General features: G+C 44.0%; 1 protein-coding gene across 1 annotated transcript in view; it reads right to left on the bottom strand.

The window, feature by feature from the left end:
• Nucleotides 1–20,633, bottom strand: part of dnm1b (dynamin 1b) — a 135,396-nt gene that overhangs the window by 30,042 nt on the left and 84,721 nt on the right. Inside the window, exon 9 of the mRNA XM_060907122.1 lies at nucleotides 15,134–15,331. Coding sequence (XP_060763105.1) covers nucleotides 15,134–15,331 — 198 coding nt within the window. The remainder of the gene's footprint in view (nucleotides 1–15,133; nucleotides 15,332–20,633) is intronic.

The following is a 20,633-nucleotide window of genomic DNA, read 5'->3' as shown; positions in this document are numbered from 1 at the left end:
GTCAGCTGGGAAAAAAACAAGGTCCAATGCCTCAGCAACTATGAGACACCCCAAGCAAGACTGGTGATTAACTCCCACCCCGTTGAAGCTGTCGACAGGTTTTGCTACCTCGGAGGCACGATAAAGTCTGACTGCAAGAGCGACTCTAACATCCAGCTCCGCATCGGTCATGCCATCTCTGCAATGGCAAGCCTTGATAGCGTATGGTCCAACAGGAAACTCTCGGTCCAAACTAATATCAGGTTGTATAACAGCCTCGTGCTGTCCATCCTCATGTATGGAGCCAAAACCTGGACTCTAACAGCTGCCCAGGAACACCACCTGGATGCCTTTGACACCAAGTGCCAACAAAGGATCTTGGGGATCAGGTGGCACCACCACGTTTCCAATGCCACCCTGCGTGAGATCACCAACCAGCCTCCACTCTCCAACAAGATCTGCTTGGCCTGTCTCCACCTCTTCAGCCACATCGCTAGGGCGGAGCCACCCCTGGAACCAGCCGCCCTACTGAGGGAACCGACCCCCACCACCTGGTCCTGTCCCAGAGGCTGACCCAGATGCACATGGTCTGACCAGCTGAGCGACAATCTGCAGGCTGCTGGCCTCAACATCGCCACCGCCTGGGAGGCTGCCAGGAACAGATCCGCCTGGAGAGCCATATGCAGAGGCGCCATGCTCCCTTCAGGAGCATGCAGAGCTGAGTGAGAGAGAATAGCATTATCCCATGTCCCACCAGAACAATATAATCCAGATGAGATGTAATAATTTTGATGTGCTGAGGTTTGCTTTTCTCCATTTTGGGACCGTTTTCCCACCTCTTGAGGTAAACAGTATGGCCCCATGGAAACAGCCGAACGCGAGAAGCTTGAACTAATTCACATAATTATGGTACTGGGTCACACCAAGATGGCGATGCACAGAAACATCATGAGTTTGCATCAACCTCGGAGAGTTTTGAGTCACAGGTATGTCATTTGTGGTTGACATTTGTGAATAGGTCAGTGAAACAATAGATTAATATATTTTCTCTGTTACTGCTTTTGTGTTATTGTTACATTCTCTGTAAGATCAAAACATTAGGTGTATAACTCCATACTCAGACTCACCAATCCAAGACAAGCGCTGCAAATTCTTCATGAGATTTCGCACCTTTTTCATTCTTCATCTCATCTCATCTCATCTCATCTCATCATCTTCTGCTTATCCGGGGCCAGGTCACGGAGGCAGCAGTCTGAGCATGGAAGCCCAAACTTCCTTTTCCCCAAACACCTCGGCCAGCTCCTCGGGAAGAACACCGAGGCGTTCCCAGGCCAGCCGAGAGACATAGTCCCTCCAGCATGTCCTGGGTCTTCCCCGGGGCCTCCTCCTGGGGGGACATGCCTGGAACACCTCCCCAGGGAGGTGTCCAGGAGGCATCCAAAAGAGATGCCTGAGCCACCTCAGCTGATTCCTCTTGATGTGGAGGAGCAGCGGCTCTACTCCGAGCTCCTCCCGAGTGACTGTGCTTCTCACCCTATCTCTAAGGGAGTGCCCAGCCACCCTGCGAAGGAAACTCATTTCGGCCGCATGTATCCGCGATCTTGTTCTTTCAGTCATTACCCAAAGCTCATAACCATAGGTGAGAGTTGGAACATAGATCGACCGGTAAATCGAGAGCTTTGCCTTTTGGCTCAGCTCCTTCTTCACCACGACGGACCGGTAAAGCGACCACATCACTGCGGAGGCCGCACTAATCCGCCTGTTGATCTCACGCTCTATCCTTCCCTCACTCATGAACAAGATCCCGAGATACTTAAACTCCTCCACTTGAGGCAGGACTTCTCCACCAACCTGGAGAGGACAAGCCACCCTTTTCCGGTCGAGAACCATGGCCTCTGACTTGGAGGTGCTGATTCTCATCCCAGCCGCTTCACACTCGACTGCAAACCACCCCAGTGCATGCTGAAGGTCCTGGTTTGAAGAAGCCAACAGGACATCATCTGCGAAAAGCAGAGATGAAATCCTGTGGTTCCCAAACAGGATTCCTTCTGGCCCCTTGCTGCACCTAGAAATTCTGTCCATAAAGATTATGAACAGAACCGGTGACAAAGGGCAGCCCTGCTGGAGTCCAACATGCACTGGGAACAGGTCTGACTTACTGCTGGCAATGCGAACCAGACTCCTGCTCCGTTCGTACAGGGACCAGACAGCCCTTAGCAAAAAGCCCAGAACCCCATATTCCCGAAGCACCCCCCACAGAATACCATGAGGGACATGGTCGAATGCCTTCTCCAAATCCACAAAGCACATGTGGACTGGTTGGGCAAACTCCCATGAACCCTCGGACACCCTATGAAGGGTATAGAGCTGGTTCAGTGTTCCGCGACCAGGAGAAAAACCGCAATGCTCCTCCTGGATCCGAGGTTCAACTTTTGGCCAAATTCTCCTTTCCAGTACCCTGGAGTAAACCTTCCTTGGGAGGCTGAGAAGTGTGATTCCCCTATAATTGGAGCACACTCTCCGGTCCCCTTTCTTAAAAAGAGGGACCACCACCCCAGTCTGCCACTCCAGAGGCACTGTCCCCGACTGCCACGCGATGTTGCAGAGGTGTGTCAGCAAAGACAACCCCACAACATCCAGAGACTTGAGATACTCGGGGCGGATCTCATCCACCCCCGGTGCCCTGCCACCAAGGAGCTTGCAAACCACCTCAGTGACTTCAGCTTGGGTAATAGATGAGTCCACCTCTGAGTCATCAGCCTCCGCTTCCTCAATGGAAGACATGACAGTGGGATTGAGGAGATCGTCGAAGTATTCCTTCCACCACCTGACAATGTCCACAGTTGAGGTCAACAGCTCCCCACCTGCACTGTAAACAGTGTTGGCAGAGTACTGCTTCCCCCTCCTGAGGTGCCGGACGGTTTGCCAGAATTTCTTTGAGGCTGACCGATAGTCCTCCTTCATGGCCTCACCGAACTCCTCCCAGTTCCGAGTTTTTGCTTCCGCAACTGCCCGAGCTGCGGCACGCCTGGCCTGCCGATACCCATCAGCTGCCTCAGGAGTCCTGGAGGCCAACATGGCCCGATAGGACTCCTTCTTCAGCTTGACGACATCCCTTACTTCCGGTGTCCACCACCGGGTTCAGGGATTGCTGCCACGACAGGCACCGGAGACCTTGCGGCCACAGCTCCAAACAACCACGTTGACAATGGAGGCAGAGAACATGGTCCACTCAGACTCAATGTCCCCCACCTCCCTCGGAAGCTGGGAGAAGCTCTCCCGGAGGTGGGAGTTAAAGACCTCCCCGACAGAGTGCTCGGCCAGACATTCCCAGCAGACCCTCACCATACGTTTGGGCCTGCCAGGTCTGTCCGGCTTCCTCCTCCACCAGTGGATCCAACTCACCACCAGGTGGTGATCAGTTGACAGCTCAGCCCCTCTCTTCACCTGAGTTTCCAAGACATAGGGCCGGAGATCAGATGAAACGACAAAGTCGATCATTGACCTCCGACCTAAGGTGTCCTGGTGCCATGTGCACTTATGGACACCCCTTTGCTCGAACATGGTGTTCGTTATGGACAAACCGTGACTAGCACAGAAGTCCAATAACAAAACACCACTCAGGTTCAGATCGGGGAAGCCATTCCTCCCAATCACGCCCCTGCAGGTGTCACTGTCGTCGCCCACGTGAGCATTGAAGTCCTCCAGTAGAACAATGGAGTCCCCAGTCTGAGCACCTCTCAGTACCTCTCCCAGGAACTCCAAGAAGGCCGGATACTCTATACTGCTATTCGGCCCGTAGGCACAAACAACAGCAAGAGCCCTCTCCCCGATCCGAAGGCGCAGAGAGGCGACCCTCTCGTTCACTGGGGTAAACTCCAACTGGGGAGCTATAAGCAAGCCCACACCAGCCCGCCGCCAGTCACCATGAGCAACTCCAGAGAAGTGGAGAGTCCAGCCCTTCTCGAGGAGCTGGGTTCCGGAGCCCAAGCTGTGCATGGAGGTGAGCCCAACTATCTCTAGCCGGTACCTCTCAACCTCCCGCACAAGCTCAGGCTCTTTCCCCCCCAGCGAAGTGACATTCCATGTCCCAACAGCTAGCCGCTGTGTTTGGGGATCAGGTCGTTGAGGCCCCTGCCTTCGACTGCCGTCCAATCCACACTGCACTAGCCCCCTACAGCTACCTCTGTGGGTGGTGAACCCACAGGAGGTCGGGCCCACGTTACCGCTTCGGGTTGAGCCCGGCCGGGCCCCGTGGACAAAGGCCCAGCCACCAAGCGCTCGCATACGAGTCCCAACCCCAGGCCTGGCTCCAGGGTGGGGCCCCGGCTGCGCCATACCGGGCGATGTCACGGTCCTTGATTTTATTTTATCCATAAGGGTTTTGGTGAACTGCTCTTAGTCTGGCCTGTCACCTAGGACCTGTCTGCCTTGGGAGACTCTAACAGGGGTGTAATGCCCCCGACAACATAGCTCCTAGGATCATTCAAGCACACGAACCCCTCCACCACAATAAGGTGGCAGTTCTAGGAGGGGTTTTCATTCTTCAGTCAACTGATAAACAATTAGGTATCAATGCTATCCTGAATCAGGTATCCCAACTGGGCTTTCATCAAGACCAAAAAAAGAAACATAATGGACAGGGAAGAAAACAGCAACAAATGCAAGAACACTGTCATTCCCTACATTTCTGGACTATCTGAGAAACTCAGGAGGATCTTCCACAAACACAACATCCCTGTACACTTCGGACCCAGTAACACTCCGAGGAAGAAATTGGTCCACCCTAAGCACAGAATACCCAGACACAAACAGGACAACGTCGTGTACGCAATTCAATGCAGTGAGGAATGCACAGACCTGTACATTGAGGAAACGAAACAACCACTTCACAAGTGCATGGCTCAACACAGGACAGCCAGTTTCTCAGGCCAGGACTCTGCAGTCTATCTTTATCTCAGTAATAAAGGACACTCGTTTCAGGACTGCAATGTATGCATTCTAGCCAGAGAAGACCGGTGGTTTGAAAGAGGAGTAAAAAAAAAAAGCCATCTTTGTCAATCTGGAACGAGCATCACTGAGCAGAGGAGGTGGTCTAAGACACCACTTATCAGCCACCTACAGTGCAGTCCTTGGCACACTTCCTAGAAAACTGAATACCTATCCACATCAAGACTCAGCTGACTTCAAAGACTCACATGATGGGAGAGAGAGCCAGTGACCCACAGATCACCCTAACAACACTCTAGGCTGCTATCAACATTCACACCCAGCCTCCAGTGACCCGAACACCTACAGGATGACTGAGAGTGTCAATGACCCATGTGACCTCAACGACTCTCCTTAGGTTTGCTTTTGGCCCACTAGAGGATAAATATCTGAAACTCCCCACTAGTCAGACAGAACTGAAGAAGCCTTTCAGATGAGAAGTGAAATGTCTTCAAGAATTTCAAGCAAGTCCAGTTGCCTTCTTGAGCACCTACGGTTTACCATGACCTGGATGACTGAGAACCTTCACAGACTTATGTACTGATAATGTAGACAAGGCTAAACACCATAAAATATGCCAGATCTAGGCCCTGGCTTGTTTATTACTATTAGAAGTCCACATTTGAGCTTACCTTTTTCATAATAAGGTATTTTACTTTATCTGATATTTCCCAGAACATTCCGGCATGCGCGAAACCTGCCTCGAAATATTGTTAGGCATCTGACTTTTGTATGCTTTTAGCATCTCTCCAGTGTATTTAGCAGTCCCAAATACTAAATAGTTCAGGATGTCGTAGTATCCCAAATCCAGTAGCTGGGTTGGCATCTACTTTTCAACTGGAATTAATACATTTGTGAGTAAATTAAGCAGAAGAAGAAGGCTTAATTCTTCTGGCTTAATGTAAGGCTTAATGCAACATACATTTGTTACATGTATGCTCAAGCATAGCAAAATTCCCTCCTCTGCATTTAACCCATCTGAAGTTAGATGAAGATAGATGGGTTTTTATCCAGCACTTATTTGCCTTTTAAAAAACAACATTGGATAACATGGGAGTCTAATGCAGCCTGCACAGCCCAAGAGCTCGGCCTGTAGATTCCTTTCAAAGCAACCAGGCTCAAAATGGTCCTTGGAAACAACAGAATTTCTACCAAAGGAGAGTGTTTCTAAAGTTTGACTTGTTCCCAAGTTGTGTAGAAACTGTTTTAACAAGTCATTTACGTTGCTCAGTTTTTGGCATTGGAACAAAGAAAAATGCTTTCCCTTATTATCATGTTTAATATTTTTACAACCATAAGTTTCACACTCGAGTATTTTTCAACGTTTTGTACATCTGGTCATATTGCGGTGTCAGGAGCAGTGAGCCAATCAAGATACAGGAAACCTATCAACAATATTATGTCATGCTGACCTTTGATACTGCCCACAAAATGGCAATATGGCTGCATCCTGAAGTAGAACTTAAGCGAGCAGGAATACAAAATACTTTTAAAGCACTGCTTTTTGTGACACAGTGTGACACTACAGGGTAGTCAAAATGCATTTGTGCAAAATGTGTAATATTTCTAGCCTATGCAGAGGCGTAGCTGGGGGTGTGTGTGTCCTGGGGTGCCCGTGACACCCCCCACTCCCGCTTTGTTGGACCATACGTTTTTTTCAATAGCCACATAAGAATATTAGAAAAGCGCCCACTGTAATTTTTCTAACTTTTTTTTTTTAAACTAGATTGTCACCTCAGCCTCATTAGGGTTTCTATCACCTTAACTTCCTGTGGTTTGGGTGCAAAAACCTAGTTTGTCAGAGTGTGTGTGGGAGAGGCGGATGTAAGTGCAGATACGTTAAATAATACACAGTGTGATATGAGCATAAAGTGCATTAAATGCACACAACAGGCAAACAGTCCAAAACAGGAGGCAAAGTCATAATTGAGGAAACAGGCAGGAGGTCAATCGAGGCACGGACAGAATATTAGAGGCAAAACTATACAAGATCAAGGGACGAGAAACAGGAGTCGAAAAACCAGGAGGTCAACAAGGACAGGGAACAAGGCTCAGTAAGACACACTAGACGTGGTGTAATACTTTGCATCGTCCTTGCATGGGCGCAGTCCTTAAATAGCCCAAACATAGTTCGTTGATGAAAGACAGGTGTTCTTTGTTAAAGGCGCACGTGTCGGAGCTCGTTAGGCATGCGCGCAGCTCGAGGTGTGCCTTCAGGTGCACGAGTCAAGGCGCGCAGGACTGACAGTTCTGCGCAAGCACAACACGACTGCACTAGAAAGCATGGTCAATCTGCCAGTGTAGCTGCAGTCTTTTTAGTTGCGAATTATGAGTATTTCCTCGTGTTAATAATTCGCCACGTCAAAACAAGCGAAACTTTCCTCCTTCTTTCGATGTGAAAAGAGGTAAGCAATTTATTATATATTTTTCCATCAAAGTTGCATTTTGTGGCTTCGAAGCTAAGTTTTAGTGTGCTGTTTCTAGAACACAACATCAAGAAAACATGGAAGAAATAGCAATAATGGAAGAGCTGGTTTCTAAGCTACCTAAAACTAGCAATGGTAATTATTTTTGTTACATAATGTACTCAGGCTGCCAGTCAGTGTGTGGCCCCCCTCCCCCCTTTGAAAAATCCTAGCTACGCCCCTGCTATGTTTTTTTTTTTTCACTGCAGGTACCCTTTAATGAGGTCCACATGCAGAAATATACTGTGTATGACACATTCTGCTCATTTTCTGATTAATTTTTTCTTCAATTATGTCATATGTACAGTACCAGTTAAATGTTTGAACGCATCTTCTTATTCAATGTTTTTTATTTATTTTTTATTAATTAAAAGACACGTTATGTCTTAAAGTAATGATGGATGTCATTTATCTTTCTTTAGTTGAGCAGTTCTTGAGATAATATGGATTATTACAGTTGTGGAATAGGGCTATTTACTGTATTTTTATTATTTACTATTAACTGTTTGATTTCAAATGCATTAAGAAGGCAAGAAATTGCACTAATTAACTTTTAACGAGGAACACCTGCAATTGAAAATCATTCCAGGTGACTACCTTATGAAGCTGGTTAAGATAATGCAAATAGTGTGCAAAGCATCATCAAGGTAAACAGTGGCTACTTTGAAGAATCTAAAATATCAAATATATTTTGTTTTTAACACTTTTGCTTACCATAAAATTCCATACATTCCATATGTTTTTTCATAGTTTTGATGTCTTCAGTATTGTTCTACAATGTAGAAAATAGTCAAAATACAGAAAAACCTATGAATGAGTAGAGGTATATAAACTTTTGACTGGTACTGTATAAGCAGATGCATATCTCTCAAGAAGTTAGTCTGGTAGCATAGGAATGCTTTGGTAGTGTTTTGTGAGAGATAACCATAATGAGAGTTTAGTTTAAATCATTAAGTGTCTTCTCAACTGCTCTGAGGTTAATTGAGAACCAATCATCACTTCTGACTGGATAGTATTGGAATGCAAGTTTTTCTACATAGTATGCTACATTCTGCCACTACATCATTATTTCTTTCTTGAATTTAACCACTAGAGGCTACATGAGAGGTAAAAAATAATAAAACATTCTAAAACTGCCAAGTTCCAGGCCTCATTGTCTTCATAGCTAGTTATGGCCATATGCAAGTGTCATAAATTAATTCTCTGAACTCAGCAAAATATCAGCATGCTCAGACAGAAACTGACTTCTACAGCATAGTAAGCTGTAACATGACAAGAAATCACAAAGAATGCAAAGAAAGCTCGTTGACTGGTAAAGCTGAACCAAGTGCACATCATCTTATTGAGTTCCAGAGAATTACACAAAATATGGACTATGATCATTTGTTTATTTGTCTTTTTAATTTTGTCCTAAAGGTATGTTTTTAATTAGATATATCCCATTATGTAAAGTTTAAACAAAAAATATTTAGAATACAGTGTTAAAACTGTTGAGTGGCCATGTGGAATTTTACATAATTATTTGGTAGCCGAAACACTTGTAGTGGAAAAAGAATTGCAACTGCTGTGTGTATGTGTAATTAAGGCTAATTGAGATGAGCAGGATTAATTTGCTGGCTTAAATCTGCAGGCTAAGAAATTCACTGCAAATAGTGTATAGCATTTTGTGTAACACAGTGTGATCTTGATGAAGAGAGTGATGATCTACAAAGTTCCCTCCTTATATTCCCTCTCTGATTTCAGTACCCTGATCCTTTCACACTGAGGAAAAGGATTACTTTGATTCCTTTTTTGCTTCTCCCCTTTCCCCTGTTACTGTCACACTCTATACAATCAACTCCAAATCCTTAACTCCTTCACTTCATATCACAATGGCACATCATTATTGACAGTGTTGTTAGTTTTCCTTCATTGGTGTTGTGAACCATTTTGAAGTCATTGCATGTTCATAACCCTACACCAGCATTTGTTAATACATGAGCAGTTTTGTAAGATCATGTTTTTATTTTGCATTTCCCCAAAAAAGACCTGGGATGAAATAAAGAATGGGATTTTATAGAAATAGAGATATGCTCAAGATAAAGGAAAACTGTTGATGCTTATTCCTTTAGCTGTTGTTCTCCATTTTAGCCAACCCTCAGTCTGACTGAGGGTATGACTCCGGTTATTCTTTCAAAATTTCTATGATTGACCAATGAGGAGGTCCACAAAATGGTAGGTCTTATGCATATTGTTCTTTTGTGGCTTCATAATGTGTGCATGAGTGCATGGTTTCATACCCAACCACCATTCCTACTTATTCTTTCATCATTCAAATCTAATCATTAAGTGTCTTCTCAGCTGCTCTGAGGTTAGTTGAGAACCAATCATCACTTCTGACTGGATAGTATTGGAACGCAAGTTGTTTTGCATAGTATGCTACATGCTGCCACAACATCGTTTTTTTCTTGAATTTAACCACTAGAGGCTACATGAGAGGTAAAAAATAATAAAACATTCTCAAACTGCCAAGTTCCAGGCCTCATTGTCCTCATAACTAGTTATGGCCATATGCAAGTGTCATAAATTAATTCTCTGAACTCAGCAAAATATCAACATGCTCAGACAGAAACTGACTTCTATAGCATAGTAAGCTGTAACATGCACAGCAAAATCCCCAGTGTTGAATTAACACCCAGAGTGTTGATTTAACACCCTACTGTGTTTATATGTGTCCAATTGGACACAAATGAACTCTGAAAGTGTTAATTCAACACTGGGGAATTTGCTGTGTGACAAGAAATCACAAAGAATGCAAAGAAAGCTCATTGAGTGGTAAAGTTGAACCAAGTGCACATCGTCTTTTTGAGTTCCAGAGAATTACACAAAATATGGACTACAGTCAAGTATGGCAACCTGGAAAAACCCTTCACATGGAGAATTTTTTACAAACAAACAAGTTTCTCTACTGAACATATCACTCACTCACTATCCGTTTACGTCAATGTTTCCACCAAATGCGGGTTTCACAGCACATGGTATTTATTCTTTCCCTCCACAAATCGCGATTAGCAGCATCTCTGGTATCTAGTCCAGATAACTTAAGATCTTCTCGCAACACCTCTTGCCAGCTCTTTCGTGGCCTTCCATGTGTCCTACATCCATAGCACCTGGAGGAAACAGATCTTCTTGGTCCAAGACACTCCACTGGACATAGCCAAACCATCTAAGACGGTTCTGCCTGAGGACTAGATCAGGATTTTTTATGTTTAGCCTCAGGCGGAGGTCATGTATACTGATGTTATTTGTAGGCTTGATAGCACACATCCAACGGAGCATGGCCCTCTCATTCCTCTGGAGATGTGCCAGGTCAGATTTTTTCAAGGGCCAGCTTTCACAAGCATAAAGCAAGGCCCCCCTAACACAGCTATCGTAGACTTTGCCACGGGTGTGCAAGGACAGACTCTTAGCGCAGAGTATCGGCATCAGCTCCCTGGATTTTCCCCAGGCAGCTCTGACTCTGGTTATTGTGGCAGCCTCACAGCCACCACCCGCAGATATGCTATCTCCCAGACAGCAAAAAGAATCGACAACTGCAAGATGATGGTCATCGACTGTCAAGGAGTCAAGTGGTCTGCAATCGATAGGACGGGCTTTACTAAGACATCTGTTGCACTTGAAAGAGGGATTTGGCCTTAATCTGCCACAGATACCACTACACTTTTTGTGAATCCAGTGGGCACAGCCAGAGCAGTAGATGGAATTAACACCGACCCCCTTCCTGCACACACCACAAGGATGTTCACCAGAGTCCTTCAGTGTTTCCAGGTTTGGTCCGGAGATCATGACCTTAGTCTTCTGCATGTTAACACGGAGGCCTCTTGATTCCATTCCAGCTTTCCAAGAACTCAATTTCTGCTCTAGTCCCTCTAAGGAATCCGATGCAAGTACAAGGTCATCAGCGTACAGCAGCTCCCAAGGGCACCCAGAACGAAAATCACGAGACAAGGCTTCTTGTATGTAAATCGCAATTAAAGTTATAGTACAACCCCGATTCCAAAAAAGTTGGGACAAAGTACAAATTGTAAATAAAAATGGAATGCAATAATTTACAAATCTCAAAAATTGATATTGTATTCACAATAGAACATAGACAACATATCAAATGTCGAAAGTGAGACATTTTGAAATTTCATGCCAAATATTGGCTCATTTGAAATTTCATGACAGCAACACATCTCAAAAAAGTTGGGACAAGGGCAATAATGGCCCTTTTCCACTACCCTTTTTCAGCTCACTTCAGCTCGCTTCAGCTCACTTCAGCCCGACACGGCTCGCGTTTCGACTACCAAAAACCGGCACGACTCAGCTCGTTTCAGCCCTGCTTAGCCCCTAAAACTCGCACCGTTTTGGAGTGGGGCTGAAGCGAGCCAAGCCGTGCCGACTGAGGTTGGGGGCGTGAGCAGACACTCCCCTGTGCACTGATTGGTGAGGAGGCGTGTCCTCACATGCCCACACACGCCCCGCGAGCGCGCTGGGATCTGTAAACACCGCAAACCCGGAAGAAGAATAATTACGAATTACGAGAATTTCTGAAGCCTTATGCGCCTCGCCTCATCTATACGCTCTTGCCAGTATCTGTTGGCGTTGTCGGTGACAACAAGCCACAGCACCAAGACCAGCAACACTAACGACTCCATGTCCTCCATGTTTATTGTTTACTATTCGGGTCGTGAGACTACCGCTTAAAAGCTCACTGAATCAGTGACATACAGAGCATCGTGGACGAGTTCGCGGAGCGCAAGGCTCGTCGTATGCCCTTCAAATAATGCGCGCAGTAGGCTATTGATGTTTTATTATGAGCCATGTACAGTATGTCGCCTAATGTTTTTTGTTTCTGAGTTACATGTTCGTTTGAAGGACTTAATGTACAAAATAACATTGAAATTGGTAAACACAGTGCATTCAGTGAGGTTTGCACCGCCCTCCTTTTATTTCTGACTCTTCCTGTCACCGTTGCAACCTCTGAGCGCTCATTCGTATGCCCTTCAAATAATGTGCGCAGTATAGGCTATTGATGTTTTATTATGAGCCATGTACAGTACCCTAATGTTTTTTGTTTCTGAGTTACATGTTCGTTTGAAGGACTTGATGTACTAAATAACATAGTTGCACCCGGTAGTGTTGAAATTGGTAAACACCGCAGTTGCGGACATTTTGTAGCCTAAAATGATGTTATGATAAGCTTTAATAAAGGGCCCGGTCATTTGCCCCGCCCCCGGCCCGGCTCTGACTTGTTCCGCCACTGTCACTGATGTCACTGTTTGCGCTGCTTAACGACATCACGTGACGTCCACCCACTTTCGCTAACTCCACCCAATGTGTCCACCCACTTCCAGCCAGCACGGTTCAGCGCGGTTGTAGTCGAAATGCAACTCCAACAGCCCCGCTCAGCTCGACTCAGCTCGACTCAGCACGGCACGGCTCAGCCGCGTTTGTAGTGGAAAAGCGGCATAAGAGGCTGGAAAAGTTAAAGGTACAAAAAAGGAACAGCTGGAGGACCAAATTTCAACTCATTAGGTCAATTGGCAATAGGTCATTAACATGACTGGGTATAAAAAGAGCATCTTGGAGTGGCAGCGGCTCTCAGAAGTAAAGATGGGAAGAGGATCACCAACCCTCCTAATTCTGCGCCGACAAATAGTGGAGCAATATCAGAAAGGAGTTTGACAGTGTAAAATTGCAAAGAGTTTAAACATATCATCATCTACAGTGCATAATATCATCAAAAGATTCAGAGAATCTGGAAGAATCTCTGTGCGTAAGGGTCAAGGCCGGAAAACCATACTGGGTGCCTGTGATCTTCAGGCCCTTAGACGGCACTGCATCGCATACAGGCATGCTTCTGTATTGGAATTCACAAAATGGGCTCAGGAATAATTCCAGAGAACATTATCTGTGAACACAATTCACCGTGCCATCTGCCGTTGCCAGCTAAAACTCTATAGTTCAAAGAAGAAGCCGTATCTAAACACGATCCAGAAGCGCAGACGTCTTCTCTGAGCCAAGGCTCATTTAAAATGGACTGTGGCAAAGTGGAAAACTGTTCTGTGGTCAGACAAATCAAAATTTGAAGTTTTTTATGGAAATCAGGGATGCTGTGTCATTCGGACTAAAGAGGAGAAGGACGACCCAAGTTGTTATCAGTGCTCAGTTCAGAAGCCTGCATCTCTGATGTTATGGGGTTGCATTAGTGCGTGTAGCATGGGCAGCTTACACGTCTGGAAAGACACCATCAATGCTGAAAGGTATATCCAGGTTCTAGAGCAACATATGCTCTCATCCAGACGATGTCTCTTTCAGGGAAGACCTTGCATTTTCCAACATGACAATGCCAAACCACATACTGCATCAATTACAGCATCATGGCTGCATAGAAGAAGGGTCCGGGCACTGAACTGGCCAGCCTGCAGTCCAGATCTTTCACCCATAGAAAACATTTGGCGCATCATAAAATGGAAGATACGACAAAAAAGACCTAAGACAGTTGAGCAACTAGAATCCTACATTAGACAAGAATGGGTTAACATTCCTATCCCTAAACTTGAGCAACTTGTCTCCTCAGTCCCCAGACGTTTACAGACTGTTGTAAGGAGAAAAGGGGATGTCTCACAGTGGTAAACATGGCCTTGTCCCAACTTTTTTGAGATGTGTTGTTGTCATGAAATTTAAAATCACCTAATTTTTCTCTTTAAATGATACATTTACTCAGTTTAAACATTTGATATGTCTTCTATGTTCTATTCTGAACCAACTCCTAGAGGACATTAAAAATGCTCCTGCTGTTGGCAGCTTTAAATCTAGATTAAAGACCAAGCTGTTTTCAGATGCTTTCTGCTAACTGATAAATATCAGCTTTACATGTTTTAAACTTTACTTGACTGTGAAAGTTAAGTAAAGTTTAAAACATGTAAAGATGATATTTATCAGGTAGCAGAAAGCATCTGAAAACAGCTTGGTCTTTAATCTAGATTTAAAGCTGCCAACAGCAGGAGCATTTTTAATGTCCTCTGGGAGTTGGTTCCATAGCTGTACTGCATAGTAGCTAAAAGCTGCTTCACCACACTTTGTTTTAACAACAGGTTTTACCAGTAAATTTTGCTGCTGCGATCTGGTAGATCTGATTGGGTTAGGCCGCTGCAACATATCAGAGAGGTACAGACTTCCAACAGGTTTTCCCAGGCACCATACAAGTTATTTATTGTGATCGGTTTTACAGATGTTGCTTCATTATCAAAAGTAACAAAAATATAACTCCTTTTGAATATGATATGAAATGTGCATCTTGGATATTTATCTCTTCAAGTTTTTTACCCAGAAACCACAGAGCTGCAAAATTCTGCATTCATTTTGTACCTTCTATAAATCTTTTATCTATAGGTTTAAGTATCCTTCAATAAGCCATTCTTCATTAGGATCTACCAGCAAATCATTAATCCTTAACTTCAAAATGAGGTTTAAGGTTTGTATTTAACTGCTTTTCTGTACGTTTCTGTAAAGAAACTTTTGACTGGTAGTGTCCTTTGATCAGCGACAAAATACATGCTCAGGTTTTATATTTTTATATTATCTATAATGTATAATTAACATGTCGGACAGGATGAATTTGGTGAACTACTGTCTTCATCAATATAGTTGAGGTGATTTCCTATAGGACTCACCTGGGAACTCCTGGAGGAGCGCGGTTGGGACGTGAGGGTACTTGGGGTGGTGGGCCAGTGTGGGGGTCTGGGGAGGCTCCAGGTCTGGAGGGCACAGGTGGAGCTCCAGCAGCAGGAGGCCCAGGAGCAGCACGAGCTCCAGGGCGAGGGGGTCCAGGAGGAGCTCGACGTTGAGGTGTGGGGCTGGACATGGGGGATCTGTGCATGATTACAGAAAACCATTCATTCTCTGGCTGTTTCAGAGCACTACAAGGAGTTTGTACCCTTTGTCATGAATTGAAAGCTATTTGATGCAGATATTTCATAGAATAATCTCATCTCATCTCATTATCTCTAGCCGCTTTATCCTTCTACAGGGTCGCAGGCAAGCTGGAGCCTATCCCAGCTGACTACGGGCGAAAGGCGGGGTACACCCTGGACAAATCGCCAGGTCATCACAGGGCTGACACATAGACACAGACAACCATTCACACTCACATTCACACCTACGGTCAATTTAGAGTCATTTCATAGAATAATAGAATAAATTTACAAAACATTGTGTGAGAAAGCTGGAAACAATAAAAATGATCTATATTACATATAGATAGTGATTTACAATGATTTGTATACATAATAGAATAGAATATATAACAGTTGCATGTAAGATTTTATAAATATATGTATATCAGAACTACCAAAAGGTGTAATATGTACAACCCAATTCCATAAATTTCGGACACTGTGTAAAACGTAAATGAAAAACAGAATATGATCATCTGCAAATCATGGAAACCCTATATTTCATTGAAAATAATACAAAGACAACATATCAAATATTGAAACTGAGAAATTTTATTGTTTTTTGAAAATATATATATACTCATTTTGAATTTGATGTCAGCACCACAGTTCAAAAAAGTAGGGACGGGGCACATTTACCACTGTGTTACATCACCTCTACTTTTAACAACACTCTGTAAATGTTTGGGAACTGAGGAGACCAACTGCTGTAATTTTGAAAGAGAAATATTCTTGCCTGATATACAGTTTCAGTTGCTCAATAGTTTGGGGTCTCCTTTGTTGTATTTTGTGCTTCATAATGCACCAAATGTTGTTCTCCCGATTGAGAGGCGGACACGCTACCACTAGGCCACTAGCCAGTCCACACTGCGTGGCTCCCAATCAAATTTTGTATTGATTATAAAATACTACTATTGGCCTTTAAAGCACTGAATGGTCTTGCACCACAGTACCTGAGCGAACTTCTGGTCCTTTATGACCCGCCACACCTACTTAGATCAAAAGGTGCAGGCTATCTGCTGGTACCTCGTATAGTGAAGGCTACATCAGGGGCCAAAGCCTTTTCTTACAAAGCCCCAGTTATGGAACAGCCTTCCAAGTAGTGTTCAGGAATCAGACACAGTCTCAGCATTTAAGTCTAGGCTGAAAACATATCTGTTTAGTCAAGCCCTTTGTTAATGGTGTTTATGAGGTAAAGGTGTAGATCTGGAGTGTTTTGGTAAACTGGGATGTATGGATGCTGTCAGTCCCCCACTCGCTTGCTCACTCGAGTTTGTTGATAGTGTAGTGGCTGCTGCTTTATGTCCTGGGGCATCTTCATGCCTGTGTTACCTTCTGGCTCTCCCCTTTTAGTTACGCTGTCATAGTTAGTTTTGCCAGAGTCCCTGCTTGTACTCAGCACAAAATGTATACTGTACCTACTTATTCAGGTGACATTGGGCATACCTAACAACCTGTGTTTTCTCCCCCCCAATCTGTCCCTCTGAGTTACATGTCAATCCTGGGATCGAGGTGATGACCTCTAATGCTCCTCAGACCTGCCTGATCCATCCTGATGCCCTATGTCTGGTTGGAGTCTCATCACATCGCTTCTGTGGAGGATGGCCCCATATGGACAGTTGGAAGTCACACTTGGAAGATGCTCTGGACACTTACAGTAATGCTTTTATGGCTGAGGACTACAGTTGACTTGCTAACTTCAGGACTGTCATTGTCATGAACAGTTTTGCACTCAAGTTTCCATTCATGAAGAGTTATAACATCAAGGAAACTGACTTCATGTTAAAACTGTTAATGTTATAGTCATGTTGTCTGTTGTTGTCCAGGTGAGGAATCGGACCCTTTTGGGTCTGGTTCCTCTCGAGGTTTCTTCCTCGTGTCGTCTGGGGGAGTTTTTCCTTGCCACACTCACCATGGGCTTGCTCATTGGGGATAGATTAGGGAAAAAATTGGCTCTTGGGTCATTCAGATTCTGTAAAGCTGCTTTGGGACAATGTCTATTGTTAAAAGCGCTATACAAACAAACTTGACTTGACTTGACAATGCGTATGCGGTGGATTACTTAGATGGCAATCATTTATAGTAATGATTGGGAGTGGCATCTACAACATCTCAGGGCAGTCCTGAGGTCAATGAGGCACACTGGGCTCACAGCAAACCTGAAAAACTGTGCAAATGTATGGGTGGAAGTACAGTAACTGGGCTTTCACTTGGGTTATAGGCAGGTGTGACCCAAATTGATAAGACTGCAGCGATTATCGCCTGCCCAAAACCTAAGACCAAAAAGGGGGTGAGGCAGTTCCTGAGGCTGGCTGGCTATTATTGGTGGTTCATCCCTAACTTTTTGACTGTCACCAGCCTGCTGACTGACGTCACTAAAAAGGGGGCACCAGATCCAGTCCAGTGGATGGACCCGTGCGAACAAGGTTTTGCTCAGGTAAAGGCGGTTTTGTGTGGGGGGCCTGCTGTTGCATTCTCCTGACTTTTCTCTCCTTTTTGTTTGACAGACCTACATGTTGGACAGAGGGCTGGGGGCCATTTTGTCCCAGTTGGTGGAAGGGGAGGAGCGTCCAGTGCTGTCCATCAGCTGCAAGCTCTCCATGCGAGAGTCAAAGTACAGCACTATAGAAAAGGAGTGTCTGGCCATCAAGTGGGTGGTCCTCACTCTCTGATACTACCTGTTAGGATGCCCATTCACCCTCTGTTCCAACTATGCCCTGCTCCAGTAGCTCCACCACATGAAGGATGCCAATGTGTTTAGAGTTTATTTTATTTTTAAAAGGGACAGTGTACAAATTAAACATTATCCTTGTGGTAAAGACAGATGTCTGTACCAGATTATAGCAGTACATGCTAATTTCTGCCTGTAGTCCCTTTGGCAGGTGGATGCAATAAAAAAGATGTCACCAAATCTGTCATTAGAGCAATTTGTAGTGGTTTAGACCAGTAAAATAGAAGTGGATAGCCTCATAAAGCATACATAGCAGCGTCATTTTTCACAATCACACACGCGCGCGCACACACACCATAAGTTAAACAAAATGTGCAAAGGAATGTGCAAGCCAGTGCAAATATGCATTATCCCATCCCACTACCCCCTCTTTACATAGAGTATAAGTTTTACCACTCCAACCTCGATAAAGAGAGAGAGAGCGTGCAAGACATGCTCTCCAAACCACCAAAACTTCACATTTCAGTAGGTTATACCCTCCCACACCGAATAGTCATACACAAGCATAAGATAAGAGTTTAAAAAAAAAAACACTCCCCCCCCCACGCACACACAGGACTCTCCCATCCCTCACAATCCCACACACCCACAAACACACTAAAAAGTGCAAGATCTGCATACCCCCCCACCACACACACACATACCATTCAATAAAATGCCCTAACTATCCTTTTCTATCCATGTGTGCATAATTGAGTTGATAATATCCATTTCTTTGTCAAATGTGAAAAAGACTTAAAATTTGTACAGGATATTAATTCTGTTGGGAGGTTATTCCACTGATTTGTGGCTACAGAAGAAAAAGATGATTTGCCAAATGTAGTCTTTCGTAGTGGGACATTACATTCCCCCCTCGACACTGATCTAGTGGTACGTGTTGATACCTCTGAGCATAAAGAAATAAATTGTTTCAAAGGTGGTGGTGCATCATTATGTATAATTTTAAAAAGCAGGCAGAGATTTGCATGCCTAATTAGGTTTTCAAGGCTCAATATGTTAGATTTACGAAGCACAAGACAGTGGTGGTAAGACATTTTCTCCTGGCATGGATCTTTATGGCACTTTTGTAAATTGAGCTGAGGGGTCTTAATACCATTTTGCAGGCTTGTGACCAACTTGTGATGCAGTATAGAAAATGAGACATAATCATTGCATTTAAGTATAAACTAGATGCATCAGTAGTGAGAGAGTTGCGTATGTATCTGAAATTTGATAGATTGAACTTCAGTGTGTTACTGAGGTTTTTTTTACATGAGATTTAAAACTAAGAGTCGGGTCAAGAGTGATGCCTAGGTATTTAAACTCAGTTACATTCTTTATGGCTTGCCCGTTGATTGTGATTTCAGGATAGTTTCTGATTTTGGTTTTGCTTGTAAAGAACATGGATACCGTTTTATCAGTGTTTAAGACAAGACAGGAGCTATGCAGCCATTCTCCAACCCTTTTCATTTCATTTGAAAGCATAGTTGCAACCTCAGATGCATTATTACCGTGCACATACAATACAGTATCATCTGCATACATTACAATATTAACTCAGTCACATACAAGTGGGAGGTCGTTAATGTAAATACTAAACAGCAATGGCCCCAAAATAGACCTCTGTGGCACCCCCATTTCACATGCCTTGGATGAGGAAAGTGCACTATTAACCCGCACACACTGGTAACGATCACTAAGATAAGATTTAATCCATTTTTGTGTGTCAACAGACAGATCATAATTAACTAGTTTATTTAATAGTTTCTCGTGGTTGACTGTATCGAAAGCCTTGTGACAATCAAGGAAGACTGCTCCCACCACCCCTCCTTGATCAAGATAATTTTTTATTTTCTCAATGAAATAGCAACAGGCAGTTTCTGTGGCGTGCTTTTTCATGAAGCCAAATTGCATTGGATGTAAAAGGCTGTTATAATCAAGATGGTCTGTTAATTGTTCAACAACTACCCTTTCAAATATTTTTGAAAGGGCTGGGAGAATACTAATAGGTCGATAGTTGCATACTTCTTGTGCATTACCTGCTTTAAACACAGGTGTCACTATGGCATTTTTAAATACACTAGGGAAGATGCATTCATCAAAAGATTGGTTTACCAATTTAGTCAAAGGGGTAATTATGTATTTTTTATGTTTTTTTATCAAGGCAGTGTCCATTCCATAGATATCTTTTGCTTTACTATTTGTAAGTGTAGATAAAACCTTTGCAACCTTTGACTCATTTGTGGGTGCCAAGGTTAATGAGGATGTAGCGCTAATGGGTATTTGTGAGGTGCTTATTTTTCCAAATATCTGACCTAGCTGTTGCACAGAGTTTATAAAACAATCGTTAAAATGAGTTGCAACAGCCAAGTATCTACAATACTACTGTTTATTTTGAGTTCTAATTTACCACACTTGCGATTTTCCTTTCCAAGAAGTTTGTCAATGTGTTTCCATAGTTTTTTGCTATTTCCTTTTGCATCTCTTATGATGTCAAGGAAAAAATTT

This window comes from Neoarius graeffei, chromosome 24, assembly GCF_027579695.1.
Source record: "Neoarius graeffei isolate fNeoGra1 chromosome 24, fNeoGra1.pri, whole genome shotgun sequence".
NCBI classification, from domain to species: Eukaryota; Metazoa; Chordata; class Actinopteri; order Siluriformes; family Ariidae; genus Neoarius; species Neoarius graeffei.
Note: the sequence above shows the minus strand (reverse complement) of the source record. Positions and strands in the feature narration are given on the sequence as shown.